Raw genomic sequence first — 25,291 nt, forward strand, 5'->3', positions numbered from 1 at the left:
TTTCAGCAGAATTTGTCTGTCAAATGTTCTCCATTGGGTGCTTTTGGAGGATGGATTTCTGAGGACACTTTCAAGATCTTCTGGGGCTGGCTAATTTATTCAAAATGTTTTCTTAGCAAACCATGCAACTGACAAGAGATTAATTTCCAAAATATACAAACAGCTCATACAGCTCAATATCAAAAAACAAACAAAAAAAAAACCCAATAAAAAATTAGGCAGGGGCTTCCCTGGTGGCTCAGTGGTTGAGAATCTGCCTGCCAATGCAGGGGACATGGGCTCGAGCCCTGGTCTGGGAAGATTCCAAATGCCATGGAGCGACTAGACCCGTGAGCCACAACTCCTGAGCCTGAGCGTCTGGAGCCTGTGCTCCGCAACAAGAGAGGCCGCGACAGTGAGAGGCCTGCACGCCGTGATGAAGAGTGGCCCCCAGTTGCCGCAACTAGAGAAAGCCCTCGTGCAGAAACGAAGACCCAACACAGCCCAAAATAATAAATAAATAAAAATTTAAAAAAAAATTAGGCAGAAGATCTACAAAGACATTTCTCCAAAGAAGACATACAGATGGCCAACAGGCACATGAAAAGATGCTCAACATTGCTAGTTATTAGAGAAATGCCAATCAAAACTACAATGAGGTATCACCTCACACCAGTCAGAATGCCATCATTTAAAAATCTACAAATAGAAAGCCTCTTAGATAGCCTCAACCACCAGAGGGCAGACAACAGAAGCAAGAAAAACTATAATCCTGCAGCCTGTGGACCAAAAACCACAGTTACAGAAAGATAGAGAAGATGAAAAGGCAGAGGGCTATGTCCCAGATGAAGGAACAAGATAAAACCCCAGAAAAACAACTAAATGAAGTGGAGATAGGCAACCTTCCAGAAAAAGAATTCAGAATAATGATAGTGAAGATGATCCAGGACCTTGGAATAAGAATGGAGGCAAAGATTGAGAAGATGCAAGAAATGATTAACAAAGACCTAGAAGAATTAAAGAACAAACAAACAGAGATGACCAATACAATAACTGAAATGAAAACTACACTAGAAGGAATCAATAGCAGAATAACTGAGGCAGAAGAACGGATAAGTGACCTGGAAGACAGAATGATGGAATTCACTGCTGCGGAACAGACTAAAGAAAAAAGAATGAAAAGAAATGAAGACAGCCTAAGAGACCTCTGGGACAACATTAAACGCAACAACATTCGCATTATAGGGGTCCCAGAAGGAGAAGAGAGAGAGAAAGGACCAGAGAAAATATTTGAAGAGATTATAGTCGAAAACTTCCCTAACATAGGAAAGGAAATAGCCACCCAAGTCCAGGAAGCGCAGAGAGTCCCATACAGGATAAACCCAAGGAGAAACACGCCGAGACACATAGTAATCAAAGTGGCAAAAATTAAAGACAAAGAAAAATTATTGAAAGCAGCAAGGGAAAAACGACAAATAACATACAAGGGAACTCCCATAAGGTTAACAGCTGATTTCTCAGCAGAAACTGCAAGCCAGGAGGGAGTGGCATGATATACTTAAAGTGATGAAAGGGAAGAACCTACAATCAAGATTACTCTACCCGGCAAGGATCTCATTTAGATTTGATGGAGAAATCAATAGCTTTACAGACAAGCAAAAGCTAAGAGAATTCAGCACCACCAAACCAGCTCTACAACAAATGCTAAAGGAACTTCTCTAAGTGGGAAACACAAGAGAAGAAAAGGACCTACAAAAACAAACCCAAAACAATTAAGAAAATGGTCATAGGAACATACATATCGATTATTACCTTAAACGTGAATGGATTAAATGCCCCAACCAAAAGACATAGACTGGCTGAATGGATACAAAAACAAGACCCATATATATGCTGTCTACAAGAGACCCACTTTAGACCTAGGGACACATACAGACTGAAAGTGAGGGGATGGAAAAAGATATTCCATGCAAATGGAAATCAAAAGAAAGCTGGAGTAGCTATACTCATATCAGATAAAATAGACTTTAAAATAAAGAATGTTACAAGAGACAAGGAAGGACACTACATAATGATCCAGGGATCAATCCAAGAAGAAGATATAACAATTATAAATATATATGCACCCAACATAGGAGCACCTCAATACATAAGGCAACTGCTAACAGCTATAAAAGAGGAAATCGACAGTAACACAATAATAGTGGGGGACTTTAACACCTCACTTACACCAATGGACAGATCATCCAAAATGAAAATAAATAATTACACCACGATCAAGTGGGATTTATCCCAGGGATGCAAGGATTCTTCAATATACGCAAATCAATCAATGTGATACACCATATTAACAAATTGAAGAATAAAAACCATATGATCATCTCAATAGATGCAGAAAAAGCTTTTGACAAAATTCAACACCCATTTATGATAAAAACTCTCCAGAAAGTGGGCATAGAGGGAACCTACCTCAACATAATAAAGGCCATATATGACAAACCCACAGCAAACATCATTCTCAATGGTGAAAAACTGAAAGCATTTCCTCTAAGATCAGGAACGAGGCAAGGATGTCCACTCTCACCACTATTATTCAACATAGTTTTGGAAGTCCTAGCCACGGCAATCAGAGAAGAAAAAGAAATAAAAGGAATACAAATTGGAAAAGAAGAAGTAAAACTATCACTGTTTGCGGATGACATGATACTATACATAGAGAATCCTAAAACTGCCACCAGAAAACTGCTAGAGCTAATTAATGAATATGGTAAAGTTGCAGGATACAAAATTAATGCACAGAAATCTCTTGCATTCCTATACACTAATGATGAAAAATCTGAAAGAGAAATTATGGAAACACTCCCATTTACCATTGCAACAAAAAGAATAAAATACCTAGGAATAAACCTACCTAGGGAGACAAAAGACCTGTGTGCAGAAAACTATAAGACACTGATGAAAGAAATTAAAGATGATACCAACAGATGGAGAGATATACCATGTTCTTGGATTGGAAGAATCAACATTGTGAAAATGAGTATACTACCCAAAGCAATCTACAGATTCAATGCAATCCCTATCAAATTACCAATGTCATTTTTTACTGAGCTAGAACAAATCATCTTAAAATTTGTATGGAGACACAAAAGACCCCGAATAGGCAAAGCAGTCTTGAGGCAAAAAAATGGAGCTGGAGGAATCAGACTCCCTGACTTCAGACTATACTACAAAGCTACAGTAATCAAGACAATATGGTACTGGCACAAAAACAGAAACATAGATCAATGGAACAAGATAGAAAGCCCAGACATTAACCCACGCACCTATGGTCAACTAATCTATGACAAAGGAGGCAAAGATATACAATGGAGAAAAGACAGTCTCTTCAATAAGTGGTGCTGGGAAAACTGGACAGCTACATGTAAAAGAATGAAATTAGAATACTCCCTAACACCATACACAAAAATAAACTCAAAATGGATTAGAGACCTAAATATAAGACTGGACACTATAAAACTCTTAGAGGAAAACATAGGAAGAACACTCTTTGACATAAATCACAGCAAGATCTTTTTTGATCCACCTCCTAGAGTAATGGAAATAAAAACAAAAATAAACAAGTGGGACCTAATGAAACTTCAAAGCTTTTGCTCAGCAAAGGAAACCATAAACAAGACGAAAAGACAACCCTCAGAATGGGAGAAAATATTTGCAAATGAATCAACGGACAAAGGATTAATCTCCAAAATATATAAACAGCTCATTCAGCTCAATATCAAAGAAACAAACACCCCAATCCAAAAATGGGCAGAAGACCTAAATAGACATTTCTCCAAAGAAGACATACAGATGGCCACGAAGCACATGAAAAGATGCTCAACATCACTAATTATTAGAGAAATGCAAATCAAAACTACAATGAGGTATCACCTCACTCCTGTTAGAATGGGCATCATCAGAAAATCTACAAACAACAAATGCTGGAGAGGGTGTGGTGAAAAGGGAACCCTCTTGCACTGTTGGTGGGAATGTAAATTGATACAGCCACTATGGAGAACAATATGGAGGTTCCTTAAAAAACTAAAAATAGAATTACCATATGACCCAGCAATCCCACTACTGGGCATATACCCAGAGAAAACTGTAATTCAAAAAGACACATGCACCCGAATGTTCATTGCAGCACTATTTACAATAGCCAGGTCATGGAAGCAACCTAAATGCCCATCAACAGACGAATGGATAAAGAAGATGTGGTACATATATACAATGGAATATTACTCAGCCATAAAAAGGAACGAAATTGAGTCATTTGTTGAGACGTGGATGGATCTAGAGACTGTCATACAGAGTGAAGTAAGTCAGAAAGAGAAAAACAAATATCGTATATTAATGCATGTATGCAGAACCTAGAAAAATGGTACAGATGAGCCAGTTCGCAGGGCAGAAGTTGAGACACAGATGTAGAGAATGGACATATGGACACCAAGGGGGGAAAACTGCGGTGGGGTGGGGATGGTGGTGTGCTGAATTGGGCGATTGGGATTGACATGTATACACTGATGTGTATAAAACTGATGCCTAATAAGAACCTGCAGTATAAAAAAACAAACAAAACAACTAATACTAAACTTTCATTGGGTTATTTGTATGGAAATATGTTAATATAAATGTTTCAGACATTACATGAAATTTCTAAAAATCTTATATTTGTATTTGTATGGAAATATGTATGGAAATATGTTAATATAAATGTTTCAGACATTACATGAAATTTCTAAAAATCATATTTGTATTTGTATGGAAATATGTATGGAAATATGTTAATATAAATGTTTCAGACATTACATGAAATTTCTAAAAATCTTATATTTGTACTTGTATGGAAATATGTATGGAAATATGTTAATATAAATGTTTCAGACATTATAAAAAAAAAATCTACAAATAATAAGTGCTGTAGAGAGTGTGGAGAAAAAGGAGCCCTCTGGGCTTCCCCGGTGGCGCGGTGGTTAAGAATCCGCCTGCCAATGCAGGGGACACAGTTTCGAGCCCTGGTCTGGGAAGATCCCACATGCCCTGGAGCAACTAAGCCTGTGCGCCATGACTACTAAGCCTGCACTCTAGAGCCCGTGAGCCACAACTACAGAGCCTGCAAGCCACAACTACTGAAGCCCACACACCTAGAGCCCGTGCTCCACAACAAGAGAAGCCACCGCAATGAGAAGCCTGCGCACCGCAACGAAGAGTACCCCCCGCTCAGCGTAACTGGAGAAAAACTGCGCACGGCAACAAAGACCCAACACAGCCAAAAATAAATAAATTAATTTAAAAAAAGAAGGGAACCCTCTTACACTGTTGGTGGGAATGTAAATTGGTGCAGCCACTATGGAGAGCAGTATGGAGGTTCCTTAAAAAACTAAAAATAAGAGTTACCATATGATCCAGGGATCCCACTTCTGGGCATATATTTGGAGAAAACTCTAATTTGAAAAGATACATGCATCCCAATGTTCACAGCAGCACTATTTACAATAATCAAGACATGGAAACAACCTAAATGTCCATAGACAGATGAATGGATAAACAAGATACGGTGTGTGTGTATACATATATATATATATATATATATATATATATATATATATATACACACAATGGAATATTACTCAGCCATAAAAAAGAATGAAATAATGCCATTTGCAGCAACAAGGATGGACCTAGAGACTATCATACTAAGTGAAATAAGCCAGACAGAGAAAGACAAATATTATATGTGTGGAACGAAGAAAAATGATACAGATGAACTTATATACAAAACAGAAACAGACTCACAGACATAAAAAACAAACTTATGGTTACCAAAGTGGAAGCGGGGGAGGGATAAATTAGGAATCTGGGATTAACATATGCACACTACTATATATAAAATAGGTAACCAGCAAGTATCTACTGTATACAGGGAACCATACTCAACATTTTGTAATAACCTATAAGGGAAAAGAATCTGAAACTAATACAACATTGTAAATCAACTATACTTCTATAAAAATAAAAGTTGTCTTATTCCTGAGTCACTTATTCTAGTTTATATTTTCTAAATGTAGAAAGTAGAAAAATAACACTAATATATAAAGGCAAATTATGTTCATTTTATAGATATATTACCACAAATAGTAAGCTACATTTTTTTTCTTTCAGAAAACAAGCATGAATGGTTGCTTCTCTGAACTTTTGAATGTCTGGCAATGCATTTAATTGCCAGGACAGTTGAATATCAATTTGACTAATATAGAAATCTGTATTCAAAATCTGCCTCCTGTGGAAGAGTGTTGCAGTTTTTTCACCACGTGAGGAAGGTAAATGTTTATCTGCTGAGTACGTTCCAGAGGCAGCCCTGTGAGGCACTCTCCTGGCACCAGGACGCGTGGCAGCAGTGACCAGGCAGCCCCCAAGCCCGGCCAGGTGGAGCTCAGGTCTTGAGCTGCAGAAGAGCGCCCACAAACAGCACATCAGGCGTGAGTCAGAGCAGGGAGGGGACAAGCCAGGCTGCTAGGGAGAGGGGTCTGCAGAGTCCTGTCCCAGACGCTGGACTCTGCTCTCTGATGTCTTCCTCCTTCTGGGTCCTGGCCTCATTACCTTTGCTTTTTGTTCACTCTCTGATGCTTCCAAACAGATTTTCTATTAATGTTTTGTCCATTTTTTCTAGATGTCCTCTGAAGCGTTGGTCCAATTTACCTTGCCAGCCATTAGCACAGGCATCTGGGAGGGAATTTTCTGGATCCATCCCCCACATTTCTAGCCTCTTCTCTGCTGTTTTCATTTCTTCATCTTTATGCCCTACATTCTGAAAGATTTCCTCAGTTTACCATCCAGATTACTAATTTTCCCCTCTATTATTTTTTTTAAATTATGATAAAATATACATAAATATAACATTTGCCATCTTAGCCATTTATGGTGTACAGTTAAGTGACAGCAAGTACATTCACATTGTGTATTATGTTTTTAAAAACTATGTAACCAGCCCTGCCTTTGCTCCAAAGCTTTTACTATTTTCAATTTTTACTTTATTGTTTCTTACTTGCTTCTTTCTCATGGCAATTCTATACATGGGCTGGACTTTGGGATCTTTTTTAAGGATAATAATGGTTTTTTTTTTTTAAGCATTCTTTTTTTTTTTTTAACGTCTTTATTGGAGTATAATTGCTTTACAATGGTGTGTTACTTTCTGCTTTATAACAAAGTGAATCAGTTATACATATACATATACATATACATATACATATGTTCCCATATCTCTTCCCTCTTGCATCTCCCTCCCTCCCACCCTGCCTAACCGACCCCTCTAAGGTGGTCACAAAGCACAGAGCTGATCTCCCTGTGCTATGCGGTTGCTTCCCACTAGCTATCTATTTTACATTTGGTAGTGTATATATGTCCATGACACTCTCTCACCCTGTCACATCTCACCCCACCCCGTCCCCATATCTTCAAGTCCATTCTCTAGTAGGTCTGTGTCTATATTCTCGTCTTGCCACTAGGTTCTTCATGGGCTTTTTTTTTTTTCCTTAGATTCTGTATATATGTGTTAGCATACTGTATTTGTTTTTCTCTTTCTGACTTACTTCACTCTGTATGACAGACTCTAACTCCATCCACCTCATTACAAATACCTCCATTTCATTTCTTTTTATGGCTGAGTAATATTCCATTGTATATATGTGCCACACCTTCTTTATCCATTCATCTGTCGATGGACATTTAGGTTGCTTCCATGTCCTGGCTATTGTAAATAGAGCTGCAATGAACATTTTGGTACATGACTCTTTTTGAACTATGGTTTTCTCAGGGTATATGCCCAGTAGTGGGATTGCTGGGTCGTATGGTAGTTCTATTTGTAGTTTTTTAAGGAACCTCCATACTGTTCTCCATAGTGGCTGTATCAATTTACATTCCCACCAACAGTGCAAGAGTGTTCCCTTTCCTCCACACCCTCTCCAGCATTTATTGTTTCTAGATGTTTTGATGATGGCCATTCTGACCAGTGTGAGATGATATCTCATTGTAGTTTTGATTTGCATTTCTCTAATGATTAATGATGTTGAGTATTCTTTCATGTGTCTGTTGGCAATCTGTATATCTTCTTTGGAGAAATGTCTATTTAGGTCTTCTGCCCATTTTTGGATTGGGTTGTTCGTTTTTTTGTTATTGAGCTGCATGAGCTGCTTGTAAATCTTGGAGATTAATCCTTTGTCAGTTGCTTCATTTGCAAATATTTTCTCCCATTCTGATGGTTGTCTTTTGATCTTGTTTATGGTTTCCTTTGCTGTGCAAAAGCTTTTAAGTTTCATTAGGTCCCATTTGTTTATTTGTGTTCTTATTTCCATTTCTCTGGGAGCTGGGTCAAAAAGAATCTTGCTGTGATGTATGTCATAGAGTGTTCTGCCTATGTTTTCCTCTAAGAGTTTGATAGTGTCTGGCCTTACACTTAGGTCTTTAATCCATTTTGAGTTTATTTTTGTGCATGGTGTCAGGGAGTGTTCTAATTTCATACTTTTACATGTATCTGTCCAATTTTCCCAGCACCACTTATTGAAGAGGCTGTCTTTTCTCCACTGTATATGCTTGCCTCCTTTATCAAAGATAAGGTGACCATATGTGCGTGGGTTTATCTCTGGGCTTTCTATCCTGTTCCATTGATCAATATTTCTGTTTTTGTGCCAGTACCAAACTGTCTTGATTACTGTAGCTTTGTAATATAGTCTGAAGTCAGGGAGCCTGATTCCCCCAGCTCCATTTTTCGTTCTCAAGATTGCTTTGGCTATTCGGGGTCTTTTGTGTTTCCATACAAATTGTGAAATTTTTTGTTCTAGTTCTGTGAAAAATGCCAGTGGTAGTTTGATAGGGATTGCATTGAATCTGTAGATTGCTTTGGGTAGTAGAGTCATTTTCACAATGTTGATTCTTCCAATCCAGGAACATGGTATATCTCTCCATCTATTTGTATCATCTTTAATTTCTTTCATCAGTGTCTTATAATTTTCTGCATACAGGTCTTTTGTCTCCTTAGGTAGGTTTATTCCTAGATATTTTATTCTTTTTGTTGCAATTGTAAACGGGAGTGTTTTCTTAATTTCACTTTCAGATTTTTCATCATTAGTGTACAGGAATGCAAGAGATTTCTGTGCATTAATTTTGTACCCTGCTACTTTACCAAATTCATTGATTAGCTCTAGGAGTTTTCTGGTAGCATCTTTAGGATTCTCTATGTATAGTATCATGTCATCTGCAAACAGTGACAGCTTTACTTCTTTTCCGATTTGGATTCCTTTTATTTCTTTGTCTTCTCTGATTGCTGTGGCTAACACTTCCAAAACTATGTTGAATAATAGTGGTGAAAGTGGGCAACCTTGTCTTGTTCCTGATCTTAGTGGAAATGGTTTCAGTTTTTCACCATTGAGGACAATGTTGGCTGTGGGTTTGTCATATATGGCCTTTATTATGTTGAGGAAAGTTCCCTCTATGCCTACTTTCTGCAGGGCTTTTATCATAAATGGGTGTCGGATTTTGTCGAAAGCTTTCTCTGCATCTATTGAGATGATCATATAGTTTTTCTCCTTCAATTTGTTAATATGGTGTATCATGTTGATTGATTTGCGTATATTGAAGAATCCTTGCATTCCTGGAATAAACCTCACTTGATCATGGTGTATGATCCTTTTAATGTGCTGTTGGATTCTGTTTGCGAGTATTTTGTTGAGGATTTTTGCATCTATGTTCATCAGTGATATTGGCCTGTAGTTTTCTTTCTTTGTGACATCTTTGCCTGGTTTTGGTATCAGGGTGATGGTGGCCTTGTAGAATGAGCTGGGGAGTGTACCTCCCTCTGCAATATTTTGGAAGAGTTTGAGAAGGATAGGTGTTAGTTCTTCTCTAAATTTTTGATAGAATTCACCTGTGAAGCCATCTGGTCCTTGGCTTTTGTTTGTTGGAAGATTTTTAATCACAGTGTCAATTTCAGTGCTTGTGAGTGGTCTGTTCATATTTTCTATTTCTTCCTGGTTCAGTCTTGGCAGGTTGTGCATTTCTAACAATTTGTCCATTTCTTCCAGGTTGTCCATTTTATTGGCATAGAGTTGCTTGTAGTAATCTCTCATGATCATTTGTATTTCTGCAGTGTCAGTTGTTACTCCTCCTTTTTCATTTCTAATTCTATTGATTTGAGTCTTCTCCCTTTTTCTCTTGGTGAGTCTGGCTAATGGTTTATCAGTTTTGTTTATCTTCTCAAAGAACCAGCTTTTATTTTTATTGATCTTTGCTACTGTTTCCTTCATTTCTTTTTCATTTATTTCTGATCTGATCTTTATGATTTCTTTCCTTCTGCTAACTTTGGAGTTTTTTTTGTTCTTCTTTCTCTAATTGCTTTAGGTGCAAAGTTAGGTTGTTTATTCGAGATGTTTCCTGTTTCTTGAGGTAGGCTTGTATTGCTGTAAACTTCCCTCTTAGAACTGCTTTCGCTGCATCCCGTAGTTTTGAGTCGTCATGTCTCCATTGTCATTTGTTTCTAGGTATTTTTTGATTTCCCCTTTGATATCTTCAGTGATCACTTCGTTATTAAGTAGTGTATTGTGTAGCCTCCATGTGTTTGTATTTTTTACAGATCTTTTCCTATAATTGATATCTAGTCTCATAGCGTTGTGGTTGGAAAAGATACTTGATATGATTTCAATTTTCTTAAATTTATCAAGACTTGATTTGTGACTCAAGATATGATCTATCCTGGAGAATGTTCCCTGAGCACTTGAGAAAAATGTGTATTCTGTTGTTTTGGGGTGGAATGTCCTATAAATATCAATTAAGTCCATCTTGTTTAATGTATCATTTAAAGCTTGTGTTTCCTTATTTATTTTCATTTTGAATGATTTGTCCATTGGTGAAAGTGGGGTGTTAAAGTCCCCTACTATGATTGTGTTACTGTCGATTTCCCCTTTTATGGCTGTTAGTATTTGCCTTATGTATTGAGGTGCTCCTATGTTGGGTGCGTAAATATTTACAATTGTTATATCTTCTTCTTGAATTGATCCCTTGATCATTATATAGTGTCCTTCTTTGTCTCTTGTAATAGTCTTTATTTTAAATTCTATTTTGTCTGATATGAGAATTGCTACTCCAGCTTTCTTTTGATTTCCATCTGCATGGAATATCTTTTTCCATCTCCTCACTTTCAGTCATTATGTGTCCCTACGTCTGAAGTGGGTCTCTTGCAGACAGCATATATATGGGTCATGTTTTTGTATCCATTCAGCCAGTCTGTGTCTTTTGGTGGGAGCATTTAATCCATTTACATTTAATGTAATTATCGATATGTATGCTCCTATTCCCATTTTCTTAAATGTTTTGGGTTTGTTATTGTAGGTGTTTTCCTTCTCTTGTGTTTCTTGCCTAGAGAAGTTCCTTTAGCATTTGTTGTAAAGCTGGTTTGGTGGTGCTGAACTCTCTCAGCTTTTGCTTGTCTGTAAAGGTTTTAATTTCTCCATCAAATCTGAATGAGAGCCTTGTTGGGTAGAGTAATCTTGGTTGTAGGTTTTTCTCCTTCATCACTTTAAATATGTTCTGCCGGGCTTCCCTGGTGGTGCAGTGGTTGAGAATCTGCTTGCCAATGCAGGGGACACAGGTTCGAGCCCTGGTCTGGGAGGATCCCACATGCTGTGGAGCAACTAGGCCTGTGAGCCACAACCACTGAGCCTGCGCGTCTGGAGCCTGTGCTCCGCAACAAGAAAGGCCGCGATAGTGAGAGGCCCGCACTCCGCGATGAATAGTGGACTCCACTTACCGCAACTAGAGAAAGTCCTCACACAGAAAAAACGAAGACCCAACACAGCCAAAAATAATAAATAAATTAATTAATTAAAAATAAATAAATAAATAAATAAATAAATATGTTCTGCCACTCCCATCTGGTTTGCAGAGTTTCTGCTGAAAGATCGGCTGTTAACCTTATGGGGATTCCCTTGTGTGTTATTTGTTGTTTCTCCCTTGCTGCTTTTAATATGTTTTCTTTATATTTAATTTTTGATAGTTTGATTAATATGTGTCTTGGTGTGTTTCTCCTTGGATTTATCCTGTATGGGACTCTCTGTGCTTCCAGGACTTGATTAACTATTTCCTTTCCCATATTATGGAAGTTTTCAACTATAATCTCTTCAAATATTTTCTCAGTCCCTTTCTTTTTCTCTTCTTCTTCTGGGACCCCTAGAATTCGAATGGTGGTGCATTTAATGTTGTCCCAGAGGTCTCTGAGAATGTCTTCAGTTGTTTTCATTCTTTTTTCTTTATTCTGCTCTGCAGTAGTTCTTTCCACTATTTTATCTTCCAGGTCACTTATCCGTTCTTCTGCCTCAGTTATTCTGCTATTGATCCCTTCTAGAGAATTTTTAATTTCATTTATTGTGTTTTTCATCATTGCTTGGTTCCTCTTTAGTTCTTCTAGGTCCTTGATAAATGTTTCTTGCATTTTGTCTATTCTATTTCCAAGATTTTGGATCATTTTTACTATCATTATTCTGAATTCTTTTTCAGGTAGACTGCCTATTTCCTCTTCATTTGTTAGGTCTGGTGTGTTTTTACCTTGCTCCTTCATCTGCTGTGTGTTTTTCTGTCTTCTCCTTTTGCTTATCTTACTGTGTTTGGGGTCTCCTTTTTGCAGGCTGCAGGTTCGTAGTTCCTGCTGTTTTTGGTGTCTGTCCCCAGTGGCTAAGGTTGGTTCAGTGGGTTGTGTAGGCTTCCTGGTGGAGGGGACTAGCGCCTGTGTTCTGGTGGATGAGGCTGGATCTTGTCTTTCTGGTGGGCAGGTCCACGTCTGGTGGTGTGTTTTGGGGTGTCTGTGGCCTTACTATGATTTTAGGCAGCCTCTCTACTAATGGATGGGGCTGTGTTTCTGTCTTGCTAGTTGTTTGGCATAGGGTGTCCAGCACTATAGCTTGCTGGTCGTTGAGTGAAGCTGGGTCTTGGTGTTGAGATGGAGATCTCTGGGATATTTTCGTCATTTGGTATTACGTGGAGCTGGGAGGTCTCTTGTGGACCAGTGTCCTGAAGTTGGCTCTCCTACCTCAGAAGAACAGGCCTGATGCCTGGCTGGAGCACCAAGAGCCTTTCACCCACAAGGCTTTTAAAGAAACAGTGTGCATCCAAATTTTAAGCCTCTCTCTCCAGAAGTTCCTTAACTTCAGACAAGTTCTTTAATCTCTGCTATTACCTGGACAGCCTCTTGCCAAGGGCTTCCTGGACACTCTCTCTGCAAGCCAAGGATAATAATGATTTTTAATGTTATTATTCTGTGTTCTGTGTTGGGTCTGTATTCTCTCAGAGAGGACAAACTTACTTGTGTGGAGTTGTTTTCTTTCTCTCATGTTACTAGTTCTGCTCAAGAATCCGGGGACTCTTGACTGTTTAATAAGTTCATACTTAACAACTGCAGATGTAGACCAGAGTCTAAACCTACCTGCATGTAGAATCACCCACATATAACTGGTCTGGAGTGAGACTTGGGTGTTGGTGTGATTTTGAAACTCACCAGGGGTCCCTCATGTGCATCAGGCAGTGAGGGCAACTAGTAGAAATAACAGGCCTGGGGTCTAGAGCAGCACCCTCGTCCTTATAATGCATGAATGATGGACCTCCTTGCCTCCCCAGATGCCCCAGCATGGCTCATGCTCCCAGACCTTCTCTTCAGATTTGGGACTTTTCAAGGGGTATATTTGGAAAACACTTTTTAAAAAGCATCCTTGCCTACTTGACTATATAATGCATTCCCTTATATTTATTAGACTTCCTCACCAACCCACTTTCACCTGCTTTATATCTCCAGGCATCCCTTTCTATCTTCTGAAGATACTTTCCCCAGTTTCCCAGCACAACTATACATTTATCTTTAAAAAAAAATATCATCTGTCTTTCACAAGAAATTTAGTTTGTAGAAAAGGAGAACAAATTGTGCATAGGCAAGCATTCTAAAATGGAAATGTTTACTTGAGTCTCGGCGAATTTGGCATTTCTGGGATTTGGGACATTATCATGGATCATTAACCAATTAATCTATTCTAATATTCCACAGCTTTATACTTTGATAATTTTTAAATAAATGTTAATTAATTAACATTTATTTAAAATCACATTATTAATGCCAGCATCTGTGCCTCATTAATAAATGGCCAGCATCTGTGCCTGTTTTTATACATTTCACATTTCAAACTCTCTTATGCCTTTTTTAAAAAAATTAGGCGCAGTCACAGAGTAAATATTAAACAAATGTTGTTAGTTTAAAACGTTGAGAATGTGATTGTCACTTAGTCCAGAAGTATTAATTAAGCAAGCATCACACCATCAAAGGGGCTGATTCTCAGTACCTGAAAGCTGGACATAGTTTTCAGGACTGCCTCGTTCAATTCTCTACGTTGTTCAGTGAGAACATCACACCAGGGTCTCTTCTATACACTCTATTTATGCTCTGTCTGTAGGTACCAGCTTCTCATCACATAGCTCTAAACTACAGGTCTCTTTTGATGTTGCCCAGATCTGTATCTCTGGTGCTGGCCTCTCCTGTGATGTTTAGACCTCACTATCTCACTGCCTACTTGGCATCTGTTTGATGTCCAACAGGCACCTCACACTTAGCATGGGGTATGCTACCTTTGTGTTTTCTTCCCCAAACTTGTTCTTCCCTTTAGGGGTGGAAAAACTTTTCCTTCTTTCCTCCTAGGTCCTGTGGCTGGTCTAATAGTTAAACTGACATAAGACAAATTAATAGGAGAAAAACACATTTAATTTTCGTACATAAAAAAAGAGACTCAAAGAAGCGACCAAAGCAGGCAGCTTTTAGACCTTTTAGACAAAGAATGCATTTGTGAAGAATTGATGATACAAAGGGGTTTGGGCTCAGGGAGTAAACGGTGAAGAAGTAAAAAGGTTTGTGTATATAGCCTTCTCAGTCCTAAAATTCCTTATTTCTTTCTTTCTTTTTTTTTTTTTTTTTTTTTTTTGGCAGCACTGCGTGGCTTGTGGGATCTCAGTTCCCCAACCGTGGATTGAACCCAGGCCATGGCTGTGAAAGCCCAGAATCCTAACCACTAGACCACTAGGGAACTCCTCTAAATTCCCTATTTCTGGTGATAAGTATGCTTTCTACCCTCCTGTTACAGGGAGGGTATCTTCACATGGGATATTTATTTCCTGATTTCAGGGGGACAAAGGAGGGTCAAAGTGTCCTTCTTGCACTGGCTGTTTCTCAAGTAACTTTAATTCAAAATAATCAATGTGCCAAAGGGGCATATTTTAGGGTGGCATACTCTGCTCCTCTTCATCCCCAAGTTATTAACTAAACTCTTAAGTGTTACTCTTGATTCACCTCATTTCCTCATCCAAACATCCAACCTGTTGGCCAATCAATTAACTCTACAGCAAGTCCCCTACAAACAAACACGTTCCATTCCAAGAGCATGTTCGTAAGTCCAACAAAGTTAGCCTAGGTACCCAGCTAACACAATCGGCTATATAGTACTGTACTATAATAGGTTTATAATACTTTTCACACAAATAATACATAAAAAACAGACGAACACAAAAAGTAAAGAAATCATTTTTAATCTTACAGTATAGTACGTTGAAGAGTACAGTAGTGCAGTATAACAGCTGGCATACAGGGGCTGGCATCGAGTGAACAGGCAAGAAGAGTTACTGACTGGAGAAGGGAGAGGAGGTGGGGGATGGTAGAGCTGAAGGATCCCCAGCAATAGGAGATGGAGGGCAATTTGCAATTTCACTCACACCTGATGCTGATGGCACAGGTTCTGGTTGCTTGCTGGATTCAATTCTATCTACCCTCTTGAAAAAGTGATGTCTGGGTAGTAGCTCTTTTTTTCTCATCATAGATTACATGGTAGCACTGGATGGCATTCTGAACAGCTGCTGCAACCATCGTGTACTGTTCTACATTCGGATCCTGTGCCTCAAAAACTAGCAGTTCCTCCTCAAATAAGGAAAATCCCCTTGCCATTTCCTGCGTCGTAAATCTCTTCGGTTCTTCAGTTACTTCTTCTTCCTCTTGTTTCTCTGTGTCCTTTCTCTGGGCCCCCAAATCCATCAGGTCTTCATTAGTAAGCTCCTCATGTTGCACAGCAAGGAGTTCAATGAAGTCGTCCTCTTGCAGATCTAGCTCCAGCTTCTCGCTGAGGGTCACTAAGTTGCTGAAGACCTGTTTGAACTCCTCATCCACTTTCTCAAATCCATGAAAATCATGAACAAATTGCAGGCAAAGTTCTTCCAAACCCCATTCATGGTGACGGCCATAACCTCACGCCAAGCAAAGTCAATGTTTTTTATGGCCTTGTAGATATTATAGTCCTTCCAAAATTGTCACAAGGTTGTTCCTGATTCGTCACTCACCTTTACTGTCTGATGAAAAGTGTGACATAAACAATATTTCTTGAAAGTCGCTGTAAGTCCCTGGTGCATAGTTTGGATGAGCGATGCAGTATTTGATGGCAGATGCACTACTTTGATGTTGGGATGAAAGTCGTCCATGAATGGGGGGTGGCCCAGAGCGTTGTCAAGCAGCAAAAGAATGTTGAATGGGACATCCTTCTCCAAGCAATATTTCTCTACCTCCAGCATAAAGTGGTGGAAAAACCAATGTACACCAGACACATGAACTAACTTACATGACTGGACACGTGAACACATGTTCGCACCTTTGAAAGTTTGCAACTTAAGGTCTCTATGTAAGGGACATATTGTACCTGGAAGACATACTTCCAATTTTTCTACTGTCTATCCATTGCCTGGGTCTAAGCCACCTCCTATTTAGTACACTGCCTTGGTTGCTCCCACTGGGCTCCAAGTCCATCTTCCATCTTTTAAAAGGGAAAATCAGATTCTTTTATCTCATGCCTTTGCTTGGGGCAGTCCGTGGCTTCCTGTTGCCCTTGGAACGAATCCAGAGAGGCCTGTCCCTTCCAAAGGCAGGTGAAGCCCTGCACGCTGGCCCCTGTGCCCCAATCTCACTCCCAGCCATGCTGTCCTCCACCCACATCCTGCTCTTTGACCCCAGACTGACATCTCTGGCTGGGCCTCCCTGCTGAGCTGGGATGTGTGCACCTGTGCACCCCTGCCTCCTGCACCTCGGCTCTTGGGCCCGGTGCCCACCTGCAGCACCCTCCCCCCGTCCCCCACACTGTCCTGCCTCAGCAACTCAAGTTTTTAGCTATACATCCTCAACTCCCTTCTTTCTTTCAGACACCACGCCCAGGCCACCAGCAGATTCTGCTTGCTTGAGTAGCCGCGTTCCAGCCTCCACCATGGCCACCCCGGCCTGAGCCACCGTCCCCTGTCCAGGGTCACTGCAATGGCTTCTGACGGCCTCTCTCTGCTGCTCTCACTCCTCTGCATTCTATTCACACAACAGCCGATGATTTTTTTCTTTTTATATAAATTTATTTTATTTTTATTTATTTATTATTTTTGGCTGTGTTGGATCTTCGTTGCTGCACATGGGCTTTCTCCAGTTGCGGCGAGCGGGGGCTACTCTTCGTTGCGGTGTGCGGGCTTCATATTGTGGTGGCTTCTCTTGTTGTGGAGCACGGGCTCTAGAGAGTGTGGGCTTCAGTAGTTGTGGCGCGTGGGCTCAGTAGTTGTGGCTAGTGGGCTCTAGAGCACAGGCTCAGTAGTTGTGGCGCACGGGCTTAGTTGCTCTGTGGCATGTGGGATCTTCCCAGACCAGGGATCGAACCCATGTCCCCTGCATTGGCAGGTGGATTCTTAACCACTGCACCACCAGGGAAGCCCCAGCTGATGATCTTTGAAAGCCTGAGTCCAGTCACGTGAGTCCTCCACCCAAACCCCTCCTAGCTTCCCCTCTCACTCAGCTAAAAGCCAAAATGATCTCCGTGATCCTCCAGGCCCTCCAAGAGCCCACCCTGGGGCCCTAGTCACCTAGCCCATCTTCTGGGCCTGGAACCCCACCCTCTCCTGCACTTGGCATTTCTTCTCCCAGACATCTGTGTAGCTTGTTTCCTTAGCCTCTGCTCAGGGCTGCCTAGGAGAGGCCCACTCCGACAGCCCTAGCTACAGTAAGCCAAACACACCCCTCCCCGCCGGGTTGCCCGTGCCCCTCCATTTCCTGTGCCCGCCTTGTTGGAATTCCCACAGGAGAACACAGTGTTCCAGAGAGCAGGGACTTAGTGGTGTTCCCAGAGTGTCCTGTTTAGTGGCTGCCTTTGTTATGGGACACCGATTCCAATATGTGTGTGTGGGAATTCACCAGCTGGTGTCCTACAGTTCAACTCAATTATGACACTATCTACCTGACAAGAGCATCTGATCCCCCAGGGTAAGGGCTCAGTCTCACAAGACTGCTCCCACTTCAGGAGACAATCACAAGTTCAGGTTTGTCAGCTGTGCTTCTGACAATAGATCAGCTATAGATTCTGGCTATAGACTGGAGTTTCCCAAAGACCCCCCTTCCTTGAGTTTGACTGATTTGCTAGAGTGGTTCACAGAACTCAGGAAAACATTTTACTAACTAGATTACCAGTTTATCGTAATAGGATATAACTCAGGAACAGCCAGATGGAAGAGGTGCACAGGGCAAGGTGCGGGGAAAGCACAGAGTATCCATGCCCTTTGTGAGCCCTCGACACTCCCAGAATCTCCACATGATCACCACCTTAGAAGCTCTCCAAACACAGTCCTTTGGGTTTTTATGGAGGCTTCATTACATAAAAGTGATTAAAACCTTTGATTAATGGTAATTGATTCAACCCCCCTGCTCCCTCCCCTCCCCAGAGGTCAGAGGGCTGAAAGTTCCAAACTTCTAATCACTTAGATGGTTCCCTGGCAATTGCCCCCATCCTTAGGGGCTTTCTAAAAGTCACTTCATTAACATAAACCCAGGTGTGGTTGAAAGGGGTTTGCTATGAATATCAAGGCACCTTTATAGCTCTTATCACTTAGGAAATTCCAAGGGATTAGGAGCTCTGTGCCAGAAACCAGAAATGGAGACAAAGATCAAATATATATTTCTTATTATAGATCACAATATCACACTGCCTCTTCTACTAGAATGTTAGATCCGTGAGACAATTCTAATGAAAGAGACTTGCCCGGGGGTCAGCAGCAGGGCCTCCTTAGAACTCAGGGGTCCAGATGGCCAGCCTGGGAGTCCATCCAAGCCTGGTCCTGGCCCAGCTAAGAGTCTGAGAGTTTGGCTGACAGAAGACATCCAAACCCAAAACCCCTGCAGAGCAGTTAAGAGAGGTTTACATACCACTACACATATGTCAGAATAGAAGTAATTCCATGAGGTTCAATGGATCATGCGGTGTGGAAAACTTCGAGGCCAGATGAACTAGGCCTTAGTGGAAATACTGAATTTGGATTGGTGAAGAGCAGGTGGGGAGAGGTTCCCCGCTTAGGGAGCAGTGTGACTCACAGAATCTTGGAACCTTAGAGCGGAACATAGATGGGAACGAACAAGGACTGTTCTGAGAAGGGTAAGGAGACCTCTCCCTTGGGGCTGGTGGGGAGGAGGGCGGGGCAGAGTTAAATTAGCAAGTTGGTGCCTGTTCCCTGAGGGTCTCAAGGGATCTTTGCCTGAGGAGCCAGCCTTTGACTTTGTAAGCAACAGGGGACTCCTGTAAGCTCCCGGGTAAGGAAATGAATTGAAGTAGTCAAGGAAGTCAAGTAATCGCTTTGGCCAACCTGGGGACTGGTTGTAGCTGGGAGACTGGAAGGCAGGGAGACCCACCCAGAGGCTCTGGGGCAACCCTGGGGATACTGTAGGGATGGGAAATGGAGGGAACCAGCAGGCCCTGGGACCTCGCTGGGTTGGGGGATAGAGGAAAATGTGGATCCATGAGTTAGTCCCTGGAGACCAGGGAAATTGTGGTCCTTTGTGGGCTGTTAATACTCAATTTGGGATGCCACTGGTCCACTGTGAGATCTGATTTCTTTCCCTGAAAATGCAGGCACTTCAGTCAAAATTTTCTCTGATTTGGGCCTCCACACATCAATATGGTACCCCCAGGAATGGTGGAAGGAAACAGGCTTGATCGATGACATGGATCATTTTCTTAGTACCTGTCACTCTACCCTCCTCAAGCTGGATTCTAGTAAATATTGTGGTCCATGGCAAGGTTCCCTGTAGAGATGTGAGCCCCTGGCCTGGCTGGATGGGGTGTAAGCCAGGGTACGGGAGGTGAGGACCATCCTGAGAGAGCGTCATGGGGAAGAGGTAAGTGATTTGAGCAAAGCCAGGGAAGTGACTTGTCAGCAGGCACCTGAGGGAGGAACTCAGGTCAGCAGAGGCTGCTGAGGTGGTCCCTTGGGAGATGATAGTGTCCCAATGCAGTAAGAGAAATGAGGGGCTGGCCTGAAGGAGGAGGAGGAGGCCAGCAGCTCCCCAAATCCAGATAGGCAGTACCCGAAAGTGCTCCTCTCACCCAAATTCCCAGCCATGGTCTCCTGGGCAGGAAATCCCTTCTTCTCACATCTGTACTTCTAAAGTGGCCAAACTGTCACCGCTGGCTGTAGTACATCCGGAGACGAGTCTTACTGTCCCCACTTGGGACTCCCCATACCTTCTGCCATGCACAGCCTCTGCCCACCCTTCACACACTGCTCTCTCTGATTCCCTGTGAATACTGAGGGGAGCCCTTTGCACCAACAGACACTTCTGCCACACCCTCCTGGGCCCCTCCTTCCCCTTCCAACAACCATCTTCAACGCCCTGTCACCGTCTGGGTCATAGAGGCCACTTCAGAACCAGAGCACACAAGGTATATTTTGGCCCTCAGGGTTTACCAGAGAGAAAAATAGACGGAAATAGAGCAAACCAAAGCCTGCCTTTGCTTAGCGAAATATTCCTCCCTTCAATTAAGGGGAAAAAAAGAAAAAAAAATTCCTATTTAGGGAAGTAAGGAAAGGCAGTGATGATCATGAAAGTTCAAAGTCTAGTTCAGCCAAGAAGTGAATCTGAAAGGGCAGGGTAAGGAAGAGTGTACAGGCAACGAAGAATCCTCTTGGGGTCCCAGGAGCAGATGTCCTTGGTAAATAAGACATAAAAATCGGAGCATTGGTATGCCCTGGTTCATTTGAATTTTGATTCCAGTTGATTCCAGGAGGCTCGTAGCCTCCTGCACGGACTCGGGAAGAGCCCGCCAGCCTAGGGGGGCTGCTGTCCTTTCCTCCCACACTCTGCCGCCTCCTCTCTCCTCCGGTGGCGGGGCGCGTTTGCAATGTGCTGGGACCGAACTGATGCTTCTGGGAAACGAAACTAAGCCGCTCTAAAGTTTCCAGCTCGGCTTTTTGTTTCCCGCTCTCCGCGGTGTCCCACGCTGGGCGCGGCGCGGGGCGGGGCCGGGAGCCGCCGGGGCGGAAAGGCCCGGGAGGGTGCGAGGACAAGGGGTCTCTGTGCGGCGCCCGGCCCCGACGGCGGGGGGGCGGTCTGGGCTGGGCTGGGCTGGGCGGGGCGGCCGCTAACCGCGTCTCTGTGCGTCCCGCAGGCGGGGAGCCCGCGCCGCCGCGCCGGGCAGCCGGCGATGATCACCTAGGAGGCTGGCGCGGGCGGGCGCGAGCGGCGGAGGAGCCGGGCGCGGCGACACGCGGCCATGGAGCGGGAGCCGGCGGCGGCTGAGGAGCCCGGGCCCCCGGGACGGCGGCGGCGGCGGCGGCGGCGGCGGCGGCGCAGGGAGGTCAGGACGCGCACGGTGCGCTCCAACCTGCTGCCACCCCCGGGCGCCGAAGACCCCGCGGCGAGCGCGGCCAAGGGCGCGCGGCGGCGGCGGCGGTGCGGGGGCTCCCAGCACCTGGCCGACAACCGGCTCAAGACCACCAAGTACACTCTGCTGTCCTTCCTGCCCAAGAACCTGTTCGAGCAGTTCCATCGCCTGGCCAACGTGTACTTCGTCTTCATCGCGCTGCTCAACTTCGTGCCGGCCGTGAACGCCTTTCAGCCCGGCCTGGCACTGGCGCCTGTGCTCTTCATCCTGGCGGTCACGGCCTTCAAGGACCTGTGGGAGGACTACAGCCGTCACCGCTCCGACCAAGAGATCAACCACCTGGGCTGCCTCGTCTTCAGCAGGTGAGCGGAGCGGGCGGGGCGGCGCTGGGTCCGCGCAGGGCCGGGGCGCTCTCGGAAACTTGGCGTTGGGCGCGGCGTGAGTGGCACGGGGTGGGGAGGCCCGGAGAGAGCGGCTCAACTCTGGGCGGAGGGCCGGGCCTCGAGGGGCCGGGGGCCGAGCCGGGACTCTGCGACTCGGGTCGCGGAGAACAAGAAACCGTAGATGTCGGGGTGCAGGGGTACCCTGTCCTTGATTGTCACTCAGACGCCGCTTCTGAGCCTAGGGATCCCAGGGCTGGAATCCAGAGGCAGCTGGGCGTCCTCATTCCCAGCCGCTCCTGCCTTATAAGTAAAAAGGAGGGAAATCTATTCCCGGGCGCCCCAGCCTGAAGTCCCAGCCTCAATCTTCAGCCAGGCTCCAAGCGCCAGGATGTTGAACGACTTTAACAACCTACACAGGAATGAATGTAAAGCTCGGTCTTAGATAACATTTCGTCTTGGGGCAACAGAGTGAAACTGCCGCCAAGTTCTGACATGCCAGGCAGAGACCAGTTAAAAGGGCAGGAGTAGTAACAGCGGCGTCCATCCATTGACGTGAGCTGTGAGCAGGCCACCCAGCTAGGTGCCATCCCATAGTTGACTGTTCAGTTTTTAAAAAATTAACCCCAGTTTCCAGATGGAAAGACTGAGGCTTTGAGGGGTTTTTCAAGTCCTGTCCACAGTTAGTACCAAGGAATGTACTTCCTCTGGGCTCCTCCTGCTCCTTCTCTCTCCCTGCACCTCTCTAAAGTTTTGGATCATCAGGCGGGACCTGTCTGGGATGCTTCTGTCTCTTCTCTCTTTACACTCCCCACCCCAAGAGAGCCACTTGGCTGCATACCCATCTTGGAGCTGTGTCTAGTAGTGGAGTCCACCTCAAGACCGCACCCCTCAGGAAGGCAGATGGTCTTGGCCTCCATCCAGAGCTCAGCCCATCTTTCCCTCCTGTTGTCTTTGCTTGAGTCTCGGTGTAGGGGCTGATATGGGCCTCTGAGGTGAAGGACATTAGCCTTGTTCAGCCACCATCACATGTGAGCGGACTCCAGGAAGCCCCTTGTACTCTCAGTGGGCCATGGTTATTCCTGCCTCTTAGGATAGTTTAGACGAAGACCATGAATGCCTTTGAGTATCTCTGACCCTCCCAGCAGCACTGATTGTGCCTTATACTTATTTTACAAATGAATAAACAGAAGTTCAGAGAGGTTAAGTAGCTTGCCCAAATCCACACAGCTGCTATGTAGTAGTATTAGAATTTGACCCAGGTCTTCCCGACTTTACAGCTTTTACAATATTCTGGTGCTTGTGCTTCTTAAATTTATATAAGAATCAGCCTGAGGAGCTTATTAAAAATAACAATTTAACAACTTGAATTTAAGAATAAACAATTTAACAATTCTCAGGCTCCAGTCCCCAACACATCTGACAGGCTCATCTGGGATTGGGCCCAGGAATCTGTGTATTTAATTAGCACAGAGGTGATGCTTATATCATGACCCACTTTTGAGTAATGCTGCCTGCTTGCCGTCAAGGGGTACCCATTGTCCAGTCAGCAAGCATGACATTGATAGAAAGGGCTGTGGGGTTTCCTGGCTCCTGTTCCCCAGGCTCCTGAAGCCAAGAAGGGAGGGGGCACCCTTACGCAGATGTCCTCAGGGTCCCCCGTTCCAGCACTCCAGTCTGTTCTGCTCACCATGACCCCAATGGGGCTCCAGGTTTTAGTCTTTACACATGTATCACTTCTTGTTATTACTCAGCTGGTAGCTCCTGTAGCCTCCTTTTTAGGAATACTTAGGCCTCAAGAAACAGTTTATTTTCAGCTGACAAAGTACTTTCGACCCATGAAGTCAATTAACCCTTAAAACAACCATCACCCCCAACATGCCCATGAGAAAACTCAGAGTGGAACCCCAAAGCAATCTCTGGACTCCATGGCCTTGGAATGCTTCATGGGATTCTGAAACCTTCATCTTCCTCGTGGACCCACCCATCCGCATTCTCTTCCCCTTCTGCCCTGACCTGACCTGGGTTCTCAAAAGCTGGGTACAGTCCTCGGGGGCAAGGCCTTGGGGATAATGGTGCTTTCAGGAGGAGTTCCCCAGAACCTCTCAGTTCCCAAGTCAAATTCCTTGAATGCTTTCCTGGGGAGAGAATTGGCCTTCTTCCTGGGGAGGCTCCGTGGGTGTGAGATGGTGGCAGCTGTGTGTGGAGAGGAGGCCTGTCTGGAGGAGAGCCATCCCTTTTCAGAAGCCAGGTCAAACTTCTCTGGGCCCAGAAAGTCTGGGACGGGTGTTTTCCGGCCTAGGCTTTGAGTCCTGTGGATGTCTGAGCCCTCCCCGTCCTCCGATTGCATTCCACGCTGCATGTGGCTGCCTTGCTGCTGTTGCCCATCGGCTCAAACCAACACCCTGAGCTCTTCCTCACTGAGCCAGACCCAGGCCAGGCTCTGGAGAAGGGAGAGTCTGGGTTTCACCTGGAGCTTACCGTGGGGACCGATTGCACCATGGGGCATGTCCGTGGGGGTCCTGGGTGGGGCTGCTAGCCCAGAGAGGCAGCTCAGGAGACTCCCTGCAGAGCGCACGAGTCTGAGGACCAGGGAGCGTGGCGCACGTGACAGAGTCAGGGCCCCCTGAGACTGCAACCAGGTCTTAACCTGTGCACAGGGACGTGTATGGCCTTGAAGTCAGGATCTCAGAGAGCTGGCACTGAGGCTGGCCAGAGAAGCCTGGGAAATGACATTTTATGTCAGGCCAGAGTTCGTTCTAGGCCTTTGGTGACTACAGAGGCAGTGGCCCCACAGTGGTGCACAGTCAGGGTCTGTCCTGTGTTGTGTCACTGCTCTGGTGGCTGTGAAATGGGGCTTCAGTCAAGTGCATGTAAATGCAGAGTGAGAGCAGACTTTAGTTGTGGAAGCCTGACCTGTTGACAGTGTCTCTGGAGGGTTGCTTCTCTGTGTTCTGACTGGGGCGTGCAGTGCATCAATGATTTGTACCGTTATTTATGTGGTGTGTCCCCATAACGGAGTCCTTGGGTCCCCTCTCTGTGAGAATCTCCCATCAGGCTTGCTGGAAGTGCAGGTTCCCAGGTTCTCCTCCCCCCACCCCTGGGCTGCTGAGCCTCTGGAGGTGGGAGAGCTGGTGTCCACATCACGGCTTGGTTTGC

At 44.1% G+C, this 25,291-nt stretch overlaps 1 protein-coding gene across 1 annotated transcript in view; it reads left to right on the forward strand.

Annotated features, from left to right (window-relative positions):
• The first annotated feature begins 21,521 nt into the window (after positions 1-21,521).
• The window catches only part of ATP10A (ATPase phospholipid transporting 10A (putative)), a 171,964-nt gene continuing 168,194 nt past the window's right edge, over positions 21,522-25,291 (forward strand). Inside the window, exon 1 of the mRNA XM_059912628.1 lies at positions 21,522-22,114. Within this exon, the coding sequence (XP_059768611.1) occupies positions 21,642-22,114 (473 nt within the window). The 5' untranslated portion in view covers positions 21,522-21,641. The remainder of the gene's footprint in view (positions 22,115-25,291) is intronic.

This window comes from Balaenoptera ricei, chromosome 2, assembly GCF_028023285.1.
Source record: "Balaenoptera ricei isolate mBalRic1 chromosome 2, mBalRic1.hap2, whole genome shotgun sequence".
Lineage (NCBI taxonomy): Eukaryota > Metazoa > Chordata > Mammalia > Artiodactyla > Balaenopteridae > Balaenoptera > Balaenoptera ricei.